This window comes from Myotis brandtii, unplaced genomic scaffold (genome assembly GCF_000412655.1).
Source record: "Myotis brandtii unplaced genomic scaffold, ASM41265v1 scaffold56, whole genome shotgun sequence".
NCBI classification, from domain to species: domain Eukaryota; kingdom Metazoa; phylum Chordata; class Mammalia; order Chiroptera; family Vespertilionidae; genus Myotis; species Myotis brandtii.
In genome coordinates, this window is record NW_005370080.1 from 4,059,630 (window position 1) to 4,083,518 (window position 23,889).

The 23,889-nt window shown below is 38.5% G+C and overlaps 1 protein-coding gene across 1 annotated transcript in view; it reads right to left on the reverse strand.

Annotated features, from left to right (window-relative positions):
* Positions 1-19,675, reverse strand: part of SYCP2L (synaptonemal complex protein 2-like) — a 65,681-nt gene extending 46,006 nt beyond the window's left edge. The window contains exons 1-11 of the mRNA XM_014549551.1: positions 19,613-19,675; positions 17,636-17,773; positions 17,198-17,317; positions 15,452-15,556; positions 15,029-15,053; positions 8,872-8,957; positions 8,676-8,761; positions 5,029-5,063; positions 4,019-4,161; positions 2,419-2,471; positions 1,755-1,800 (exon numbers count right to left, since the gene is read on the reverse strand). Of these exons, the coding sequence (XP_014405037.1) occupies positions 1,755-1,800; positions 2,419-2,471; positions 4,019-4,161; positions 5,029-5,063; positions 8,676-8,761; positions 8,872-8,957; positions 15,029-15,053; positions 15,452-15,556; positions 17,198-17,317; positions 17,636-17,773; positions 19,613-19,633 (858 nt within the window). The 5' untranslated portion in view covers positions 19,634-19,675. The remainder of the gene's footprint in view (positions 1-1,754; positions 1,801-2,418; positions 2,472-4,018; positions 4,162-5,028; positions 5,064-8,675; positions 8,762-8,871; positions 8,958-15,028; positions 15,054-15,451; positions 15,557-17,197; positions 17,318-17,635; positions 17,774-19,612) is intronic.
* Between the last annotated feature and the right edge of the window lie 4,214 nt (positions 19,676-23,889).

Sequence of the window (23,889 nt, forward strand, 5' to 3'; positions counted from 1 at the left end):
AGAAACTATGCAGGCCAGAAGGGAGTGGCAAGAAATATTCAAAGTGATGAATAGCAAGAACCTACAACCAAGATTACTCTACCCAGCAAAGCTATCATTTAGAATTGAAGGTCAGATAAAGAGCTTCACAGACAAGAAAAAGCTAAAGGAGTTCATCACCACCAAACCAGTATTATATGAAATGCTGAAGGGTATTCTTTAAAAAGAGAAAGAAGAAGAAAAAGTTAAAAAAAATATGAACAACAAAGTGACAACAAAATACATATCTTCAACAACTGAATCTAAAAATCAAATGAATAAAAAATCTGATGAATAAAGTGGTTAATGGAATAGAATCAAGGGCATGGAAATAGAACAGACTGATGATTCTCAGAGGGGAGAGGGTGTGGGGGGGGGTGCGGGAAGAGATTAGAAAAAGATCTTATATGCATGTAAGCATTACATATGGATATAGACAATAGGGTGGCAATAGCCTGGTGTGGGGTGGGAACCAGGTGGAGGTAAGCTATGAGGAAGGAGGAGATGGACATCTCTAATAATATCAACAATAACGATTAAAAATAAAAATCTATGAAGACCAAAAGGAAACAACACAAAAGAAAAAAAAAGAGTCAAACAGTATGGTGTTTATACAGAAACAGCAAATATCTACTTCTCTGCCACCCCCGACTTCCCAGAGGTACCTTCACTTAGGCACCATTAACAATGCCTTTGTTTTCTCCCAGACGTATTGTAGACATATATCAGGAAATATCATTTTTATTCCACAACAATGAAGCACACATTAGACTTACCATTGTACCACCTGGTTTTCCAATAAACAGTATTTCTTGGACACCCTTTCATCACATATACCTACTTTCTGATAGCTATAGAGTTAAAATAAAGGTTTTAACCCACAATGTATGTTACTAGAAGCCAGTGTAAGAGCCCTGATTATAGTTGATGGAAATTCTGAAGTCCAAGAAAGAAGAACCAAACAGAGATTAGATTCCCCAGACAATTAGAAGGAAAAATAGAATTTAGATACAGAAGTCAGGCTACCAAAACCAGTTCTAGAGAGAAATTTGTAGTGTAGTCATGAGTTACAGATGCAGTTCACATAGGCCAAGAAAGGGTTTCTGAACCCAAAACAAAGAAATGGTTAATTAGGACATTCTGAAGACATGGTCCAGGAAACCCCCGATAGAGTCAAGGGTCAGATACCTTTAAAGATTTTATGCCAAAATTGAGATGTTGCGGGGTGGGGCACCTTACCTATGAGGGACCTTGGAAATCAAAGGAAGGAGTAAAAAGAGGCTGCTCAATTTTGGACTGTAAAGTACAAAATAAAATTATTTAGAAAAAAAGAAAAGTGTCCCCAATTTGCTGGAGATGGAGTAAGAAGCATCAACTGTGTGAAGAAGCAAAATAGTTGCTCTTTTCTCTTTTATCCAGACATGAATAATGTTAACTACTAACAGAGTAAAATAAGGCTAGGTTCCTGTAATTGAGCTCATGAACACATATACACCCTAAAATGTCTTGATCTAATAACAGCAGGACACTTAAACTTTCCGGTAATGCACCGCAGTTACAGTATGAGAGAAGACAGGGAAAGGGGGCAATAAGCTTCAGAGTTGAGACCTCACTACAAGAAGTGAGCTTCCTTTTTAAAGAGCCCTCCTGAGTAGTAAGAGCCGCGTGACTAAGTAAACCAAATCATGGGTTTCATTACACACCACCCTCACAGCCCCCAAGAAATACAAACATACCTCATGCCAATCAGCAAAAGCGGCAATACATGGGAATGAATAGACCCTGTAAAACACTTCACAATTAAAAAGGTAATAATGTGGATGCAACCCATGCACCACCTACAGATGTTCTACAAACAAGCATTTATAACTAGGGGATGCCATCAAGTCTCTTGGTACAAAGTATGGAAGAGGACCTTAAACCTGCAAGTGGAAATCCATTGTGGCTAGATTTCAAGTCTCCATCTGTTAGCCTACAAGCCAGGTTTACCAATACTATATCTCTGCTCAGTCGCTTGGCAAAATCCCCAATGAAAGGAGTGAATTTAGCAAATATCTTTTCATCACGTACTTTACTGTCCATAATACACCTCTCCCTAGTGGCCTCAAGTCTGTAGGGGATCACTCTTCATAAAATCTTCCCAGAGAACATAATGTTAAAAATACTCCAAATCATAAATATGCTAAAAGACTGATAGAGATTATTTTTCAAAACACAAATGAATCAATAGGGAGAATGTGTCTAATCTTCTGAGGTTTCTAGTCAATAACTCCGTAGTACTCAATAAATTATGTATCCTATATTCTGTCCTAAAATAAAATAAATCCTAGATTTTTTTTTTACATTAGACATTTTCAAATACATCTAGCCAATAAAATAATGCTCAGAGAAACATCTTACCTTCTTTGGTCACCAAGTCTGTTGTTTAGGTAATTGAGAAACAGCCTACTGTCCTTCAAAGTAAATAATGCAAGGTTTTTAATAGAACACCAAGATGTCTTAGTTAAATAGTACTACTCTCACCAGCATGTAAGGGCCAGTGTTTGCCTCTAAATTTCCAGGATCTAGTAATATCACAAGGCTTCACAAGGATTCATTATTATGTGCTAACTAAAATAATACTTTGTGTCACAAAGAGGAGGCTCCAGACATATGTTCTAGAAGGAGTCCCCCAGCCAGGAGATTTTCAGCTGAGGAATGTGTAGGTCTCTGAAAGTTATATGCGCAATTACATTTCTCCTGGTTAAAAGAGTAGCAATAGAAATACATCTTACTGATGAGCTGTATTACAATATTTGATTAACCCACTGGGCATCCATTTCCCTAACATCTGCCCAGTATGAGCCAACCACAAACCCATAAAACTTACTGACTTTGGGTTTACCTGGGTATATTATCACCTGCCAATTTTCCTTATCCAGAATACTCTTTCCTGCTACTTCTGAGTTTTCTCTCCCAGTATATGTTCTAAGAATAAAGAATATTTTTTAGAGTCCTCCTATCCAACAGCTATTAGGAAGGTAAATGTGTTGCCTCCAAAATTCAAAAGCCAAAGAGACTCTGATCCAGGCATTTTGTCCCTTTTGTCAAAGTGAAGACTGGCTGTTGTCTTCAGTCCTTACCCTCTGTCTATATTCAGCACGAAATAGACAACGCTAATCTAAACCTTCATATAAAAACAGTTCAATTAAGAAGTTGATGGCTCTGGAGTGGGTGGTATGACTTGAAAACCAAGATAATTACTTTTGTCTTATTTTCATCTAATTTCCATGCAGATGAGGGCATGACACAGAGGAGAAAAGAAACCAACATCTGAGTGTCCACAACATGCCTAGCACTTTCATTTTCTCTCATTTAATTCTCTAAATATTGAGATCAGTTTCATTTTCATTTTACAGATGAAGACACTCAGGTTTCTCCTAAATCAACTTGCCAAAATGCAAGCATCAAAATACATATAAATCAGGAAGGTGGGACTCCCGGGGCTCATGGTGTTTCTATACAGATCAAACTAAATCCTGACTATTGCAGATCTGGCCATAGGCTCAGAGTCAAATATAATATATTTAATTATATATTTAAAGGTTTAGATTTAACAGAATCCTAATTGCATAGCCATTTACCAAAAAGCTTTTGTTCAACATGAATACAGCTATAAAGAATTTTACCTATTCTGCCCTGGCTGGTGTGGTCAGTGGTTGGAGTGCCAGCCCAAAAACTGAAAGGTCTCTGTTTCAATTCCAGGTCAAGGGTACATACCTAGGTTGTCATGAGCTTCCAGCACCCCCACCCCCGGTCAGGGCACATGAGGGAGGGAGGCAACTAATCAATTTGTCTCTCTCACATTTCTCTCTCTCTCTCTCTCTCTCTCTCTCTCTCTCTCTCCCCCCCGCCCTTCCACTCTCTCTAAAAATCAATGGATAACGTATCTTCAGGTGAGAATTAACAACAACAAAAATAAATATAGATTAAACAGAATTTTGAGGACCAGGAATCGCACCGTTTCAAATTCGTGATCCTTAATTTTTTTGAAAGCTTCAGCAATGACGTCATCCTCAAACCACTGATGGACAAGGTCATCCCTTGATTTTTTAGTTGTCAGTCTACACAATGCTTCAGAAAGAGCAACCTGCTGGCCATAATCTAGAGATTAAAAACATGGCAGACATGGGTAATTCTGGGCTCAAAGCAAAAGAAGAAATGAATTCCAAAGATTAGCACTTGCTCTAAGAAATTCCATCTTAGAAGCCTAGCATCGTCTTATAAGCAGTAAGATGTATCCTGGAGTAATTCAAATCATTTAAATTCAATATTTAAGAAATAGTAGGAGAAAATCTAAACAGTAGGTCAGCATATAACAATTTTAAATAAATATCTTCGCATTTTATATTACATATATTAAACATTCATCAAAAGCAGCTCATCAAATAGCCTTTAAAAAATACTTATACTACAAATATTAAATTTCAAGACTGATTGTGGAATTTCGCAGCAGACTAATAAAAACTACATATATCAACATGTTTAAATCTCAAATAATTCTAAGGATAAAAAGAAAGTTCCAGCTGTATATGTACCTCAGGATGAGATTTAGAAAATGCTCTTAAAATCGCAAAACAATAATGTATGTTGCTTTTGAATACATAATGAAAAAGTAAAACAATATACTTAGGAATGAAAAACAAATCCAAGTCAAGGATTACCTCCACCAATGAAGAGGGGATTGGGAACAGTGACATGGACCCAGATTTAGTTTTAAAAATATTTGAAACAAATGTGGCAAAATGATAATATTTGATAAAGCTGGTTGGTGAGTAAATGAGCATTCTTTAATTATTCTTTATGGTTTTTAGCATGCTGAAGTTTCTCATAGTAAATGAAAAACAAAATCCTAATTCTTATTTTCAATTTGGCCATAATTTATTCCCCATAGTTTCAAGATGCTTAAAAAAAACAAACTAATGTCCAATATTTAATATTCTTATATTTAAAATTCTAAACATTTCTTACCACCCACAGTCAAGATTGTTCTTGCAAAATCTTTCCTGAAAAACATTTAGATAAACTGCATTTTACAGATATGAACCTAAGTAGGCAAAACTTCACTCTATTGACATTAGAATTTAAAACCAAGATTTATGTTTTTGAAATTATTTATTTCAATTTAGCATCAGCATTTTCTCAATGTCAAAAATATATTTTTATGGCAATCTTTCTCAAGTTTGTATATTAATGACTTAAATGTATATTTTTTTAAGACACACACACACACACCGCTGCAGTTCTAGTTCTCCTTCTGATCTCTGAGGATTCATCAAATGTTAAGATTCTGGAATTTTATAATCATCTCACCAACCTTGTGAGGATGTGTGCCCTTTTTTTTAACATAGTTTAACATCTGGAAGAAATATTAACAACAGATGAGTCTTTCCAGTGAGTTTTTTGAACTTATTTTTAAAACTGATTATATTACAGGTATAGTGGGATTAAGTTATTACATTATTGTAGCCTGCAACCCAGGTACATGCCCTTGACCGGAATCGAACCAGGTGCCATTCAGTCCGCAGGCCGACGCTCTATCCACTGAGCCAAACCGGTTTCAGCGTCTTTTTTTAACATAGTTTAACATCTAGAAGAAATATTAACAACAGATGAGTCTTTCCAGTGAGTTTTTTGAACTTATTTTTAAAACTGATTATATTACAGGTATAGTGGGATTAAGTTATTACATTATTGTAACTAACACAGACTCCCATATTATACACAGAGTGCCCCCAACTTATAATGGTTTGACTTATATATTTTCGACCCATAATGGTGCAAAGACCATATGCATAATAAGTAACATGATATAGTCAACATTTTATTATAAAAGAAGCTTTGTGTTAGATGATTGTTCCCAACTTTAGACTACATAAGTGTTCTAAGCACACCTAAGGTTGGCTAGGCTCAGCTATGATGATAGTAGGTTAGGTATAGTCAATTCATTTTCACCTAATAATATTTCCAATTTATGATGTGCTTACTGGGACATAACCCCATCGCAAGTAGAGGAGCATCTGTATTTAACAATTTTAATTAAATGTTAACAAGTGTGATGTAGACTTTTTTAATGTTTGAAATAACTCTCATTTTAAAGAACAGATTTGTTAAGAAATCTTGGAGTATTTCGGTTTCTCATAATAAATGATTGGTTTGTTACTATTAAATAGAAGCCTTGAAACAGCACCACTGAGAGTTCTGCTTAATTTTATACTTGCATATTTTACTTGTAACCTAGAATACTCCAAACTTTCTGGAACACACAAACAATAAGGTAGGAAGGACCATAGGATTAGACTGAAAGCTTAGAAGAAAAATTTAGTCAGCTCCAAACCCAGAACCTCCTAATCAGTTTGATGGACATTAATAAACTGTGATTTTTACAACAACATCGTCATCTGCAGTTACTGTTTACAAAACTGCTTTTACCTTAAACTTTGTAGATGCTTACATTTTTTTGTTTGTTTGTTTTAAGATGATGTTGGTAATTTGTGCATTTAACTCTGTTCAGAACAGAGCTAAAAGCATCGTTGTCTTCTTTCGGATTACACTCAGGGGTCTGACAGGCGGTTTGATTTTTTTTTTTTTTAACACACTTGTAAAAAGGTTGGAGTAACCAGACTTTCATATATAACTTGGTGATTATCAAAATCTAAATACACCACTAAGAATAATGATTGTGTCCTAGCCGGGTGGCTCAGTTGGTTGGAGCACTGTTGCCTGCACCTGAAGGTTTTGGGTTCCATCCTCAATCAGCACGCTTAAGGGAGGCAACCATCAATGTTTCTCTCTTGCATCGAAGTTTCTCTCCCTCTCTTTCTCCCCCTTCCTCTCTCTTTAAATATATTTTTTATTTATTTCAGAAAGGGAGAGAGAGAAACATCAATGATGAGAGAGAATCATTGATCGGCTGCCTCCTGCACGCCCCCTACTGGGGATCGAGCCCGCAACTTCGGCACGTGCCCTTGGCCGGAATCAAACTTGGGACCCTTCAGTCTGCAGGCTGACACTCTATCCACTGAGCCAAACTGGCGAGGGCTCTCTCTAAAAAATCAATTAGGATGTATCCTTGGGTGAGGATTTTTAAAAAAGAAGAATGATTTCCCTAATAAAGTGGTTCTCAACCTTCCTAATGCCGCGACCCTTTAATACAGTTCCTCATGTTGTGGTGACCCCCAATTTCATTATTACAAATTGAACATAATTAAAGCATAGTGATTAATCACAAAAACAATTTGTAATTATATATGTGTTTTCCAATGGTCTTAGGCGACCCCTGTGAAAGGGTCGTTCGACCCCCAAAGGGGTCGCGACCCACAGGTTGAGAACCGCTGCCCTAATATATTCAATAAATATTTTTTAGGAAAAACTGCATCCTGCAAAGACTAGCTAAATGGACAAACATTATAGCAATGAGCTCATGCTGACCAGTCACCTCTCCCAGGCCTACACTATGGTAAACCTGGTCGCCCTTCCTCACGCAGTCATGGGTGCTTGTCACATGAAGGACTGCGTGCCACTCTGACATCACCAATGCTAGTTAGTGGTTAGCTCACAGTCATAGGTCTAAGTTCAATTTCAAAACAGGGGCCTGTTTTGCTCTTTCCATGGTCACACATTACAACCTTCACTCCAAATTTCAATGTCCCCAAACTCATAATTGTGAGTGAGGCACCAAAATGCAAATATAAATTCCATGCCCTATTGGTATGTTAATAGTTGGTAACCTTTGTATATTTGCTCTCTACTAGGTAATGTGCTCATCACTTTCAATGGATTGCCTGATTCAACCAGTACATAACTATCAATCAGGTATTAATGTTGGCTCCATTTTATTGGCAAGCAAACTGAGGTACAGTGAGGTTAAGACTGTGCTCTAGATAATGCAATGAACATAAATGGCAAAATCAGGATCTGAAGCCAAGCAGTTTACCAGCAGGATCTGTACTCAACAGTGTCCCATGAGTAACTAGCAATTTAGTTCACAGTGACAGTGAAAAAATTATCTATAGCCCGAGAAAGCATTTTACCTCACAAACTTGATGGGGAAAAAAATTATAAACCCATACTACTAAAAAACAAACACAAAAACAAAAACAAAAAAATACTACAAAAAATCCATACTTCTAAAAATAAACAAATAAAAACAAAACAGCCCTAGCTGGTTTGGCTCAGTGAATAGAGCATCAGTCTGGGGACTGAGGGTACTGGGTTTGATTCCTGTCAAGGGTACATGCCCAGGTTGTGGGCTTGATGATCCCTAGTGGGAGGTGTGCAGAAGGCAGCTGATCAATGGTTCTCTCTCACTATTAATGTTTCTATCTCTCTCTCCTTCTCCCTTCTTCTCTGAAATCAATAAAAATATATTTTTAAAAAACCTGAGGTTTTAAAAATAAAAATAAAAAAACAACACACACACACCCCATAGTACTAAAAAAGAAAAGCTTAAAAAAGGCTAGTTTTTCCCTCAGTCCTTCTTCACTGCTTAGCATAGTGCCAGACTCATTATAAGTGCAAAGCATTTGCTGAAGGAAGGAATGAAGTGATCAGGCCTGAGGAGAACAAAGAGAGATTTTGCCTGACATCATCACATAGTTGAGTACAAGGTCACTTACATGAGATGACACCGGTCTTCTGATGAAGGGAGTTTTCTCTCTTCCCAAGGTACAGCATGCAAAATGCTGTTCAAAGTCATCAAAGCCTGTTCAGAGTTAGAGAAAAGCATCCATAGGGAAGAAACAAAATAGGGACCAGTGCACAACCTTCTCCCAGGTTCCTACTTTGTTATCTGTTGTGTTATTTGCAACTTACCTCTTGTTGAATCAAATGATTTACTGTCTTTTCTGTCACCAGAAATCCTAAGGTAAACATGAAGGAATACAACATCTGAATTTTCCCTGAAAATATAATTTTAAAACAATCAAATGGATGCCGGAAAGAATAAGGAAATGCCTCCTACACTGCAGGAAGAGGCAAAGACTGGAAATCACATAGTCTGCGCAAGACACCTGCTTTGAGGTCTAGAAACCACCAGGCCACAATACACTTCCACTGTGCAGACACCCACCAAGGAAAACAAGAGCAGCACATGCAAAGTGGGACTGTTGTGATATCACAGCTCAAACAAAGCCACTTTGGTCCAGACTAAGCCATGTGTAAAGGGCAGCTCCTGCACACAGTGTCCTCCTGCTTCTATGTTTTTCTTACATTTACATATTTTATAAAAATTAAAATTTTATTTTTCATTTTATTTTTAATTGATTTCAGAGAAGAAGTGAGGGGGACAGATGGAAACATTAATGATGAGAGAAATCATTGATCAGCTGCCTCCTGTACGCCCCACACTGGAGATCGAGCTTGCAACCCACGCATGTACCCTGACCGGGAATCAAACCATGACCTCCTGGTTCATAGGTCAACACTTAACCACTAAGCCACACCGCCTGGGCTAAAACTTAACAATTTTAAAGGTCTTATGTTAACAGAAGCAGGAAGTCTTTTTTAAGTAAAGTGTTGACCTTCATTAAGTAACATAATCACAGAAACGTCAACAACTATTTATATGTTGGTACATAGCTTGTAAATGTTATATGGTAATACTCGATGTTTATTAAACAACTAAAAGCCCGGTGCACAGATTCATGCACCGGTGGGGTCCCGCAGCCTGGCCTGCGGGGATCAGGCCTAAACCGGCTCTCTAACATCCCCCAAGGGGTCCCGGATTGCAAGAGCGTGCAGGCCAGGCCAAGGGACCCCTAGTATGCATATGAGATCTTTAGTTAACCTTTTCTCACCCTCCCCCCTTCCCTCTGAGATTCATCAGTCTGTTCCATGTTTCCATGCCTGTGCATTGAGCATCTGCCCCCTAGTGGTCAGTGCACGTCATAGCTACCAGTCGAACGGTCAAACAGTCACTTAGGCTTTTATATAGAGAGATTATTTTTTATTTTATTTTATTTAAGCACATTCTGATAAGATATAAAATGACAGCAGTAGTGTACATTGCAAAAATGTATAGTAAGATCACAGTATTATTTTGATAGGTTCAGATGTGCAATTTTGATATATGAATTATTCATCACATATCATATACTATTAAACTCCTATGTAACTCATGAAATTGTAGGAACCCAAACCAGAAAGCAGTACTTTAAAAGGTCCCTCTTCAGCTCTGGCTAGTGTGGCTCAGTTGTTTGGGCATTGTCCCATGCACCAAAAGGTTGCTGGTTCAATTCCCAGTTGTAGGTAATTGCAGTTTTGCTCTCACATCAATTTTCTCTCTCTCCCCCTCTCCCTTCCTCTCTCTCTAAAAATCAATAGAAATGTTTGTGTGTTTTTTAAAGATCCCTCTCCAGTCCCAAAAGAGCCAGATTAATACTGCTAGATAATCTCTGGAAACCAGATATATGGCTAGGGACTGTGGCAACAACTTGCCTGTCGGCTTATAACTTGAGATGAAGATTCTAACAGAGCCCAGGTGGACAGCAGGGGACCTTAAAAATATTAATGCACCCTATTAGCAAATATCAGCTGTCATTAAATCTTTTCATTTAAAGGGTAATAAAGAAAAACTAACAAATATAATGTTAGGGTCGCCAAAGGAGGAACGCATGAGGCCAAAAGGGGTAAAGAATTTTGAATTTATTAGGTCATCTCGATACCAGATGGGCTGAGCCCCAAAATGGCGCTAGCACCCAGGGACCGGGAGTCAGAGGTTTTAAAGGACTCTAGGCGGGCTTTTTCTGGACGGAGAATTATCTGGGTGGGTTCTGAGGGGAAAGATAATGGTCTTAGCAAGTGGAATGTGGTCTTAGCAACTGAAATGTGGTCTAAGCAAAAGGGAATGTCAGTTGTGAAGGGGCCTAAAGGTCAGTTCCCAGGGGAGTGGATGTTGATTCAATTATTTGATCAGACCTAACATACTGCCCACTGAAAAAGGAGAGAGGAGCACGGCAAGTCAAGAGGTAGTAGAAAAGTGACTTTTGAAAATATGCTTACTTCAGGAAACAAATTTTTTTTGAAGCATCTGAGTTATCATCTCAAACGAACACAGAATTCTATGAAATAAAAAATTAGATCTGCAAGAAAAGGCAACAGTCTAAGATGAACATAGAGAACACAGAAGTAAATGAGAAAGAAACATGTCATATGAAAATTGAAGTTATTCTAGATATTTCAATCTGAGGGAACTTAATACAGGAAATTAATTACAAAAACAATGAAAGAAGCTAAGAAGTCAAATTGGAAACAGTGAGGTGGCCCAGAAATTAACATCATTAACATAATTACTAGCCCCTTCCCAGCTGCACCCTCCCCCAAAGTCACCTGGAGGAAGTGGGAGGTATTACCAGATCCCAGGAATCAAGGTCACCTAGCAAAAGCTCTAGTAACATGAATGGGCCAGAGCCACAGAGACTATGCAGACACTCCTGGGGGTGGCACTTCTGCAGAAGGGAGGGGAGAAATGCCTTCTCTGCTCCTTCCTGCTGCTAATTTCTTTCCTTTGGCTAAACCTAGCAGGCAGCCAGTTGATAAGAAAACCTAGAAAAAATAGTTCTCTGTAATACAGAGTGTACTACAAAGGAAAGAGAGAGAGAGAAAGAGAGAGAGAGAGAGATGGATATAAAAGTAGAGGCAGATCACACCCACCACAGGAAGCAAAGATGTGATAGCAGAATTCAAGTCTGCACTGGAAGCAATGAGCAGAATTAGTTAACGCAATGGCTTCCAAGAAAAACTTAAGAACTGCTTTCAAAATACACGGGAGGAAATGACAAAAAAATGATGCATATGAAGATAAAAAAGATGTAATGGATGAATAACAGATAATCTTATAGAGACTAGAATGGAAGGAGTAACTGTAATGGACTTTTTGGTGCCTTCCCATCATCCTTTCCCCTTCCTCTGTTATGCAGCAGTCTTTCTACGGGATGGGCGGACTTGCTTCAGGGGTGGATCCTGATTGGCTTAAGCTATGCGGGGACATCCCATTCATCTTTTCAGAGTGATTGGTTCATTAAGGGGGGCATCCTGTTAGAGCAAAGCTAGGGCTTTCTTTTGATGATTGAAGAAAGAGAACGTTTCTTTCCCTGGACATGAACCTAGAAACACAAAGTGCCACCTAACAACCACCAAGGGAGACCAACTTGAAAGCAGACTCGAGACTCTAAGGAAGACGGAATTGAAAGAACTGCAGTGAATGGCGCATAGCCACAACCAAACTTCTCCTGAAACTCCTGTCTCTCGACTTTTTAGCTCCTGTGCCTGTAATTTATCTTTATCATTCAAGCCTACTTGAACTAGATATTGTGACATATACCAAAAAACACTTTAACTCAGTGGTTTTCAACTAGAGATGATTTTTACCCCCACCTTCACCCAGGGAGGCACTTAGCAATTTTTGAAGATTTTTTTTTAGCTTGTTACAACTGGGGAAGTGGGAAGGGCTGCTATTGGCATCTAGTGGATAAAGGCTATGGAAGCTGCCAAACATGCTAGATGTACAGGACAGCAATCACCCCAAAACAAAGAATTATCTGGCCCCAAATGGCAATAGTGTCAGAGTTGAGAAACGCTGCTCTAACTGATAAAAGTTATCAAAGAATAAAATGTCCCAAAAGGAACAAGTAAGATTTGATTCAACATAACTCATCAAGAACCAGCTAAAACAAACTTGTTGCGTGTGCAATGCTCTCAACATTTAATATTAGAAGTCAATGAGAATCTGCAAAGCAAGAATGTATAAAAGCCACAAAGGCATTCTTAAACAATAAAAAGCTCTGACTAGCCCTAACTGGTTTGGCTCAATGGATAGAGTGTCAGCCTGCGGACTGAAGGGTCCCGGGTTCGATTCCAGTCAAGGGCATGTACCTACATCCCCAGTAGGAGGTCTGCAGGAAGCAGCTGATCGATGTTTCTCATTGATGTTTCTAACTCTCTATCTCTCCCTCTTCCTCTCTGTAAAATACCAATAAAATATATTTTTTTTAAAAAAGAAGCTCTGACTATATCCAACCCACACACCCCAATAACACTCTTCCAAATATATTATAGCAGATGGAGATAACACAGAACAATGAGGACATCACAGTATAAACAGGTTGGTAGTGACCCTAAGTAATTACGGTAAATAGGACTGCAGCACAAGGCAAAGAGAAAATACTGTTTACAAAGATATACCCATTATCCAAGCCTACAACCAAGATTAATCTAAGTAAGTCCAGGTGAAAGATGGAGGAGGAATAAAAATTGAATTCCTTACTATATAGTAGAAAGAAAAAATACGGTGCTATAATTTTGATGTTGATAATTAGATTAATAGTAATTAATGGGAGAACATATTTGCCAATGTTATCACCGATAAGGGTTTAATCTCCAACATTTATAGGGAACTCATACAACTTAACAAAAGGAAGATAAACAATCCAATTAAAAAATGGGCAAAGGACCTAAATAGACACTTTTGAATTATAAAATGGAACAATCCAGTAAGATGACCTAAGTCTTGGAACAAAATGGAAAGAATAATTCTATCAATGGCAGGAGGATATGGGAATGTCAGTGAAAACATCTTTGTACTTCAAAGAAAGAGATTAGTTCCCAATTCTGTAGAGCTTGGACATAACAATACCCCGGGCAAAACGACTGTCAGAGTTCACATGTGAAAATCTGACACTTGCAGATTTTCACATGTGGCCAGAATGGGCTCCAAGCACAAACTGTCATTGCTATGGGTTTACGTGTTTTCCCTCAAAATTAATAGGTTGAAGCTCTAACCTGAATGTGATGGCATTTGAAAGGGCTCCTTAGAAAAGGTAATTAGAACTAGATGCGGTCATGAGGGTGAGGTCCTCATGATGAAAGTAGTGCCTTTATAAGACAAGACACCAGAGAGTTGACTTGCTCTCTGCCATGTGAGGACACAGCAAGAAGGTGGCCATCTGCACGCCAGGAATAGAGTTCTCACCAGAACCCAACATCCTGGCACCCTGATCTCAAACTTCCAGCTTCTAGAACTGTGAGAAAATAAATTTCTGTTGTGTAAGCCAATAAGTCTATGGTATTTTGTGATGGCAGCCAGGGATTATTAAAACAGTACATCTAGAGCAGTGTACTAACTAGATCTCTCTCATATGTATTTTTTCCAAATATGCAGTGATATCCACTGCTGTAATAAAAGACAATTTATTTTTAAATGTTACAAAATTCAAAGTAGTTTTACTGTTGTGTATTTCATTAATCAATTTTAGAGACAGTAACTATCACTTATGAAGTTCATAAAAAATTGGCTTGAAAGTATTTGGATCCACTGACTAGAATAGGGGGACCTTTTTTTGTTTTAATCAAGTAAACACCATATACCTAATCTTCTAGCATTGAATTTCCTCTCTTATGAGATACCATCCATTGTAGAATATAATATCAATTTAATAACAGCTTTTCAAAAGAAAAATAAGAAGTTAGACAATAGGAAGAGAACATATCCATTTTAAGATGGCCTCAATTTCTGAAATGTTCAAATATTTTAAGTGTGTTTGAATCCATAGTATCATAATTCAAGATATCCAATTACCTTTGAGTAAATGGGACAGAATTATCAGTATAACTTCCAAATATTCTAAAATTTTGCCTTTTACACTCTTGAAAGACAGAGAAGGTATCTGAATCAGCTCCAAGTCAAATCAGTAACAGCTAAACTTTGCTGGTTCCTCGTGACAAAAGTGGCTCTCCAATCTGAATAGAGCAGGTAGCCAATGGGATAGGAGCAGCTAAATTAAGGTAGTCCTCAAGCTGAGGCGTACTTTACAACAAAACTCACTTCAACATCACATATGATGGTCAATAAATGCAAATATAACAGTTAAACCCACTTTACTTTTATATATCATTTAGACAAATATTCTCCCTGTAACAGAATATTCTATTAATAAAAAGTAAATAGGCAATTAGTGATAAATAATTCACTTACCTTTACTACTCCTCCTGGAAATAATCTAATAAAATGAGAAAAAGTAAAGCTTGTACTTAAAAAAAAAAACTTTATAAACTATAATGTTAATACATTAATGCTCACATTTCTCTAACAGGCAGAATTGACTTAAAATACAGTAGAAAAAAATTTAGAGAAATCCTATTTGATCTTCACTTTATTAAAAACAGCATATCACTGTCAATCAGGTGAATAATATACTAGTATGTACGAAAATAAAACACCTCATCTTTTTATAACATTGATTATATTAATGCTTGCTTCTATTTAACATAATATTCTAATAGTAACATTTTTAGTAAAACCCACATCTTAGAAAAATGTAAGTTTTAGAAATAACTCAAAGATTCCTGCAAATTACCAATGTTATCTATTCAGCAAAGCATCCACCCCCTTCCTTACCAGCACTGTGTCAAAGAAGTCTTCTGTGACATTAGTCAGGGATGTGTCTGAAGCTAGATCTTCCATGGTCAGAAATTCTACTGTTCTTTCAAACCAGGTAGCCATGTACACAAGAAAAAGGAACACAGATGGAACTCCCATGACTGCATAACTACTCCCTATTCGATAAAATTTCGTAAGATAATTCTTTCACTAGAGCAAATAATTTTAAAGACCTTTTCCCATTCCATCGGTTCCATTGGGCCTGGCTCTGAGGCCTCCATTTAGAGCACTCCAGGACGATATCATACTGCTACCGAGTTGCAGTAAGTTCTCAGATACCAGCAAGAAATGGTTAGACTTGGCCAGTAGCAATGCCAGAGAGGCACATGAAGGGACTAGTGAGGAAGGGTGAAGAGGTAAATGAGCTCCCAGCACAGGAGGAGTTCCTGTCCTCTGGGAAGCTGTAGAAGACAAGCTATCCAAAGAGATGCAGAATTTGGAACGTGCTCCAGAAGTACGCATAGTACAGTACATATGCCTACATCTGGCTACATTTCTTTTGCCTTTCTTTTCCAGCTACTTGGAGATTTTTCTTTTCTACAGGCATACATATCTAAATTCATATTACATTGCTAAGATTGGTATGATTTAAAATAAACTTCTATAAACCCTCCTACAACATATTTACTCAATTAAGCAAAGGCCATTTTCACTCTTACGGAAAAAAAGGAAAAAGGGAAAACCCTGCACGCATAGTTAGAAGTCGGTGACACGAGCTCATGATGAACAATTCTTATAGGAGTGGGGCTTGGAAGCTGTCCAATTTGGAGCCAAGAACACAAGGCACACCCGCTGAAGACCATGAACAAATCAATCAGCTCTCACCATTGGCTGCACATTAAGGGGAACCCTGGGAGCTCTGAAACACCGAAGGCCTGGGACCCATCACAGACCCAGTAAACCCGAATCTCATCATGAAAAGGGAACTCTGCTTCCAGATGCCATTATAAGGCACCCATAATGTTACCTTCTAGTTAATTAAAAAGCAGAATAGAATTTCATAATTGGGATGACCTAAAATAAGCAAAAAATGTTTTTGCCATTTTTTTTTCTGCTTTAACTGGGATTTTTAGAAAGTTGGAAAAGTGGACTATGGCAAGGGGAAGTATTTGATAACTTATCTAGAACCAATGTTGTTACTAATGTCTATTAAAATACTTTTAGAGCCGTTGATGGGGAAGAAGTGTGGAATAGTCTACTCCTCTCATCCTATATTCCTGAGTCAAATTCACTAAAACAATAAAAACATGTGATCACTGCATTGGTTTGTCAAGGGGAGAAGGGGGTGGTGTCTGACTCCTTGCTGTAGGCTTCCAAAGTGCCCTGTCCAGCACCTCCATCAGGAAACATACGTTGAACTCAAGTTTTGATTGGATATCTATAATAATCTATAATAATAAAAGCATAATATGCTAATTAGACCAGATGTCCTTCCGGACAACCTTCTGGATGAAGCCGAGGCTGCGAGTGAAGCCCAGGTCCTGGGTGCTAGAGGTAAGCTGGTGCTGGCAGCTGGGGGAAGGAAGGCCTACTCTTGTATGAATTTCGTGCATCGGGCCTCTAGTAGGCAATAAACTTTGTTACCAATTTGTTTTCATATTTGATTTTAAAGGAACAGAAAATACCAAACTTCATGAGATAACTGAATCCACTCTAGTTCTTTAAGTTACCCAAAGCCATACAAAATTAAAACAGGACACTTATCTTTGGGATCAGTCCCTGCTGAACTAGCAAAGGCTCATCTTCTTTGAGACAATCAATGAAGAACCGCTGAATACATTTCAGCAACAGTGAAACATACTGAAATTCATTTTTATCCAGTTCCTAGGTATGAGACCACACTAAGTTAGAAGTCTTACAGTGAAAGTTAAGAGGGTAGATTCTAAGTGTTCTCATCACAAGGAAAAATATATATATTTTAAATTTTCTTTTATTTTGTATTATATGAGATGACAGATGATAACTAAACTTACTGTGGCAATCATTTCACATCCATATAAGTCAAATCACTATACCATATCCCTTAAACTTATACAGTGCTGTATGTTAATTACATTTAAATAAAACTGGAGGGAAAGCCTGACAAAGTATCATTACACACTGGTATTCTGGTCAGATAACAAAACAAAACAACTTACTTGCCTTATTTATAGATTTGTCAAGATGGTATAATTCAAGATGATTATATTTTTGAGGAATGTGGCTCCCTCTCTGTTGAAAATATTCTTTTATTTTCTGAAATCCTTTACCATGGAATGCATCAATAATAAGTGACTGAAGCTGGAAAGTTGATAGTTTGCAAATTACTTTTTCCCCAAAAACATTAATTTTGTAGTAACATTTGTAACTACTATTCTCAACAATAATTCAGTGTGGAAATAATAAAAGGTAACTATAAAACAGAGAGTTATATCTTGAGCAGAAAATAGTCATTAGCTAGTGAGCAAGTTCATTGGCTTAAGACAGTACAGGCCCATCTCGGAGATATTGCAGGCTCAGTTCCAGACCACCCCAATGAAGCAAGTATCACAACAAAGCCAGTCGTAACCTTTCTCCTGGTAGAAGGTTTTCCCTTCAGTTTGGAAAAAAAAAAAAGCAACACCTGTGACGTGCAATAAAGCAAAGCACAATAAAATGAGGTATGCCTGCAGTTTCCAAATGTGGTTCCTGGACCACCAGTAGCATGGGCATCACCTGAGACTTATTAGGAATCAGGAATGCTGTGGGTGGTGTTCAGGTGATTATCATTATGCTAAAGTTTGAGAACCACTGACTTAAGAGAAATTGCACTTGAGTTACAGATATCTGAGGGTGAGGAGTGTTAATTATCACTAATGTTAGAAATTCTAAAACACTAAAAAATTCAAGCCTAATATCACCCAAGAAACATGAATGATCATAAAAGGAAGAAAATTACTCCACTAATAATGACAGATAATGAAAGCTGACAAATATGTAAATTACCAGGATAAAACTGATTTTTTCTGAACATTTGCCAAGACATACTTCTAAGTATACACTTGAATAATACAATTCCTTAATTATCTGTGCTACAGATATGATTTTTTTATTTTTAAAAATCCAATCCAATCCTACAGACTAAATTATAACATGTAATGTTATTTTAATAAGGAGATATTTTACCGTATACTGACCAAAATTCCACTTATCCTCCGTATAGATTTAAATGGGGGGGACCGCATTTGAAATTAAATATTTAAACATTATTTTCTTTATTAAGTTACCACATAGTGAACCTTTTTGTGCCAAGTGAGTTAAGTGTTCTGCAGATGTTCTCATTTAATCCTCTCCATCACTCTGAGAGGTTCGATTCTTTATCTGGGGATAATAATAGCAAGGCTGGGGAAGGTTAAGAACTTGCACAAGATCACCCAGCTGAGATTCACACTCAGGTTCTTTGACTCTGAACCTCAGCCTTCCACCGGCTTAACACTCTGCCTGGCTTCTCTGCACTCGGAAATAGCCCGAACCCTTTGCCTTGCTCTGCAGGGCTCTGCCTGGTTTGTTCTCTATCAGCTTCCTCTGCTTGCCCGCCCAGGCGTTGAGTCCTCAAATGAGTCAAACTCTTCCTTGCCTCAGGGCCTCTGCACTGGCTACTGGGGGCCTGGAACTCTTCTCCCCACAACTTTCCACCCTCCTGGCTTCTTGTCATCCCTCAAATCTCAGCTTCAGTATCCCATTTTCAGGTCTGTCTTCCAGAACCTTATCTAAAATAAGCCAAGTACCTCCCTCCACCCTTAGTCTCCATCACATACCCTGCTCCTTTTCCCCCTACTACCTTCCTTTGGTAACCTGTTTCTTTGGCTTTCTGCAAGGCTGTAAGCTCCATGAGGACACACTATGTTTGCTTTGTTCCCTACTGCCTACCTACATCTAGAATAGTGCCTGGCACAAGATGGCTTGACTACCATAGACTTATCACAAGACCCCATGATAACTGGTTGTCAGAGATTAGGGAAGGAGAAGCAGCAAAAGGTGATTTCTCTGTCTTTGGCATGAGCAACTGGAGGAACAATTGCGCTGAAAGCCCAGGGAACAGAGAACTAGGAAGACCACACACACACACACACACTCACACAAAATTAACTTGATCTTTACATAGAAAGCATCCTGGGCCATTCCACTCCCATCATCTTCCTTAATAGACTGCAAAGGGCCTTCCTTTTCCTGTGAACAATAAAAATGTTTTATTTTTATTTTTAAAAATTCAGTTCAAATTTTTAAAATAAAACAAAAGCAATAAAGGTTCATATTATTTTATTGAACAAAAAATTTTTGTTTGCTCATGCCCCTGATTTTAAGTCTAAGTAAGATACTACTAAAAAAAAAAAAAAAAACAACTAGCCAACCTCTAGCACTATCTATGAGAAATTCAACTATCACAAGAAGCAAAGCAAACAACATTGTAATAAACACACACAAGAACGGTAAATTTAAACTCTATAGTGAGAACTATAAAATAGAAGAAAGGCTGTCAAAAATTTGTAAAATAAGGTTTTAAAAGATGCATTTGAACAACTACAGCAGGAATTTACAAAACAGCAGCACATTGTTACACATTTTCTTCAAAAAGTGGTCCCTGGGTCTGCCCTCATGGTTTTAACAGCACACTGTACTGATAAGTAACAGCATCGCATCTCATCTGCTCACTCCTTCCTAATTAATTCAATGTAAAAGTATAACACAAAAAGAAATCTTTTAAAAAATCTCTTCTTCTAAAGTTTTTTAAAAATCTAGCTTGGGCGGACAACCCTACTTTTCTATGTACTTGCCCATATCCTTAAACGTCAGTATATTTTACAATGTTGTCATTATTTATAAATATGAAAAATAGGGAGAATTTTAAAAACCTAACCTAAGCTTTTTTTTCTCACCAGCCGTGCATTCCGTTCAATAAGTGCTGAGAAGTATTGGCTCTGGTAGTGCCACAAGTTCACGCGATTCTGCCTCCTGAGACCCGCTCAAGTTCACGCGATTCTGCCTCCTGAGACCCGCTCAAGTTCACGCGATTCTGCCTCCTGAGACCCGCTCAAGTTCACGCGATTCTGCCTCCTGAGACCCGCTCAAGTTCACGCGATTCTGCCTCCTGAGACCCGCTCAAGTTCACGCGATTCTGCCTCCTGAGACCCGCTCAAGTTCACGCGATTCTGCCTCCTGAGACCCGCTCAAGTTCACGCGATTCTGCCTCCTGAGACCCGCTCAAGTTCACGCGATTCTGCCTCCTGAGACCCGCTCAAGTTCACGCGATTCTGCCTCCTGAGACCCGCTCAAGTTCACGCGATTCTGCCTCCTGAGACCCGCTCAAGTTCACGCGATTCTGCCTCCTGAGACCCGCTCAAGTTCACGCGATTCTGCCTCCTGAGACCCGCTCAAGTTCACGCGATTCTGCCTCCTGAGACCCGCTCAAGTTCACGCGATTCTGCCTCCTGAGACCCGCTCAAGTTCACGCGATTCTGCCTCCTGAGACCCGCTCAAGTTCACGCGATTCTGCCTCCTGAGACCCGCGCGCTGGGAGGCTGCTGGGAGAGCCCGGATAGACCACGACTCTGGGATTCCAGTCTTGGCCAGGAAGGCTAATTGCTGAACCCGCCCCGGAAGCGCACTGGAATCCAGTGTTAGAGATGCAAGGAACGCTAGCAAGGAACTAGCAATCCTGGCCAGGCCACCTGGGCGCACGCACTCGCTTTAAGTGATTACTCAAAGAATGTGAACAACGTCATTTAAACATTCTATATTTGCAAAATTCTACACCGATAGGTGCCCCTTTGCCTCAGCGAGCAGTTTCCTCTCGCACGCGCACACGCTTTAAGTGATTACTCAAAGAATGTCATTTAAACATTCTATATTTGCAAAATTCTACACTGATAGGTGCCCCTTTGCCTCAGCGAGCAGTTTCCTCTCCATTTTTAACAGCTTTTCAGCTGTTTTGGGTCCATTAATATTGATATAAATTAAGGCTGAACTTTCACCATAGGAACCAAATTTGAGTATATTTCTCATATCACAAAAAAGGGTTATTTTAAAAAAAATACCTCGGTGTATTCAGTCAAAATAAAACAAAACCAAAAAAGCAAGCAAATATTTTCATCCAGTTTGTTTTCTGCCGACTTCCTTTAGCCGGACAAGTATGTGTACTAACGGCCAGGTTTAGGCCAGTAGGTGGCCTGGTATGTGAATGGTGGCAAAAATAAACTGGACTGGTGTTTTCTTAAAAAAAAAAAAAAGACCCCTCAATTCCAAACATTCTTTAGATGTAAATCAACTTGAATTATAACTAGATGTTAAGGGTATTTCGTGTTATGACATTTACGGAAGATATTTGTTTATATCCAAGCAAAACATACTATAACCGGAATCTCAGCTGTCAGCCCAGGACTGTGCATCCCACCTCCAGTTCATTTGAAATGATACTTATTTCAAAGCTCATTATATCCCTTTCCGGGGAAAGATGATGTAAATATACTTACGTTAATTTATCAATTTTAATCTCAACCTAGCAAATTCAAAGCCTTCTTCCTTGCTTTTGAATTAATGGGCTTTTAAAATATCAAAATAGTAATTAAGGAAGAGCCAGCTTTGAAAATAAAGTGTTCTGAATCAGGGCAAACACTAACTGCAGGAAAGAATTGAAGAAGAATAAACAATAATCAAAATACAGTTTAAATATATTTTACTTTAGGAAATAAAACAAAATAGTAATATAATAACAATATAACTGTTATAACATAATATAATAAAATTGTTAATATTAGACTTTAAAACTTCATAATCCATTATCTTCAGACTTTTCAGGGAAAATATGCCTTTCCAAGCCATATGGCTGTTAATGCATTCAGTCTTTCAGGAGAAATGAAAGATAATAAAATAGAGAACACATCGACTTCTTTATTTTTATTTTGTTATATCATCACTTTGATTCGTTTTACTAACATATTCTACCCAGACACATTTCTAGGGCGAACTGGAATATGTGTATTTTAATTCTGTAAATGAAATTCTGTAAATGGAATACGGCGGAGACTCTATGACATTTATGTGGATACCAGAATCCATTTAGAAAATAAGTACATGCGTAATTGATTTGCTTTAACATTAAAACTTGTATTTATGTTTTTTGAAAGATATGGGCTCTCTAGGAACATCCCAAAATTAGAGAGACAATAAATATTCTAACAATGTTTACAGGAAGACCAGAAATTAATTCCTGTGCATTCTCAGAGGTGATTGTAAATATTTTCGAAGTTATATTAAAAACATTTTAAAGTATACATTAGGTTAAACTATCAAATTAACGAAATAACGATTTGTAAAAAAATAAAGTGTCCATTGTTTTAACCTCTGAAAGACAAAGCAACGTAAAAAGCAACTGGATGACAGGATTGCAATGACTTTCGGCGGTCAGTTACGATGAAAGCTGAGGATAAAACCAGGGGGTGAAGAGTGGACCCTCTCTACGTTTCCTCCCGGACCTTCCTGACGATTATCTGAGAGTGATTTTAATCGCAAACCCAGACCTACTCGACCTTTCAGGAGACAACTTTGGGGCAAGGGAGGCTGGGGGGATGAACAAGTCACTTTCTCCTGCGTGGATATTTCGCCTCTGATTGGGAGGAGTATCCGAACTGGAATCTAGAGAAAGATAAGTCGTAGAACTGCCCAAAGATGGCATTTCCAGTCACGGGAGTTCTCCGCTGATCAACTGCCAATGGGACTGACTTTGCTAACACGCCTGACTGTGCCCTTGACTGGAGAGGTGAGAGGATCGGGAGTGTAGATGGTTGTTCAGGTGATGGGCTTAAGGTTCATCAAAGGAAAAGACAAATCCTGCAAGAGGCGCTGGCCTGGGCACCCTACCAGCCGGGTCCCACCTGGCATAAGTCTGTACATTACGATTCATAACAGTAGCAAAATTGCAGTTATGAAGTAGCAACGAAAATGATTTTATGGTTGTGGGTCACCACCACACGAGGAACTGTATTAAAGGGTCCCGGCATTAGGAAGCTTGAGTACCACTGCTCTAGAGGGATGTAGGTTCGGAACATCCTCCTCTAACAGTGACCCCCCTTCAGGGGGCTCTTCTCTGGCTAGGGCTGGCAACCCTCCGGCAAAACAAAATAAATTCCAGAAACCCATCTTCTCTCTCGCCCAGCATGGGTAATGAGCGACTTAAGTCATTTCAATCCTTTTCTTGGGTGCTACCGGCTTCCTCCGGGAGCCCACAGCGTCCTATGCCCCCTCGCCTAGCTGTTGGAGTCTCCAGAAAAGCCTCCCCAGATGGACTGGGGGTAAATACATTTTGCCGTGGTATTTCCACAACAATATCAAAAAGATGATTTTTAAGTGATTCTTTATTGTTGAAAGTATTACATATGCCC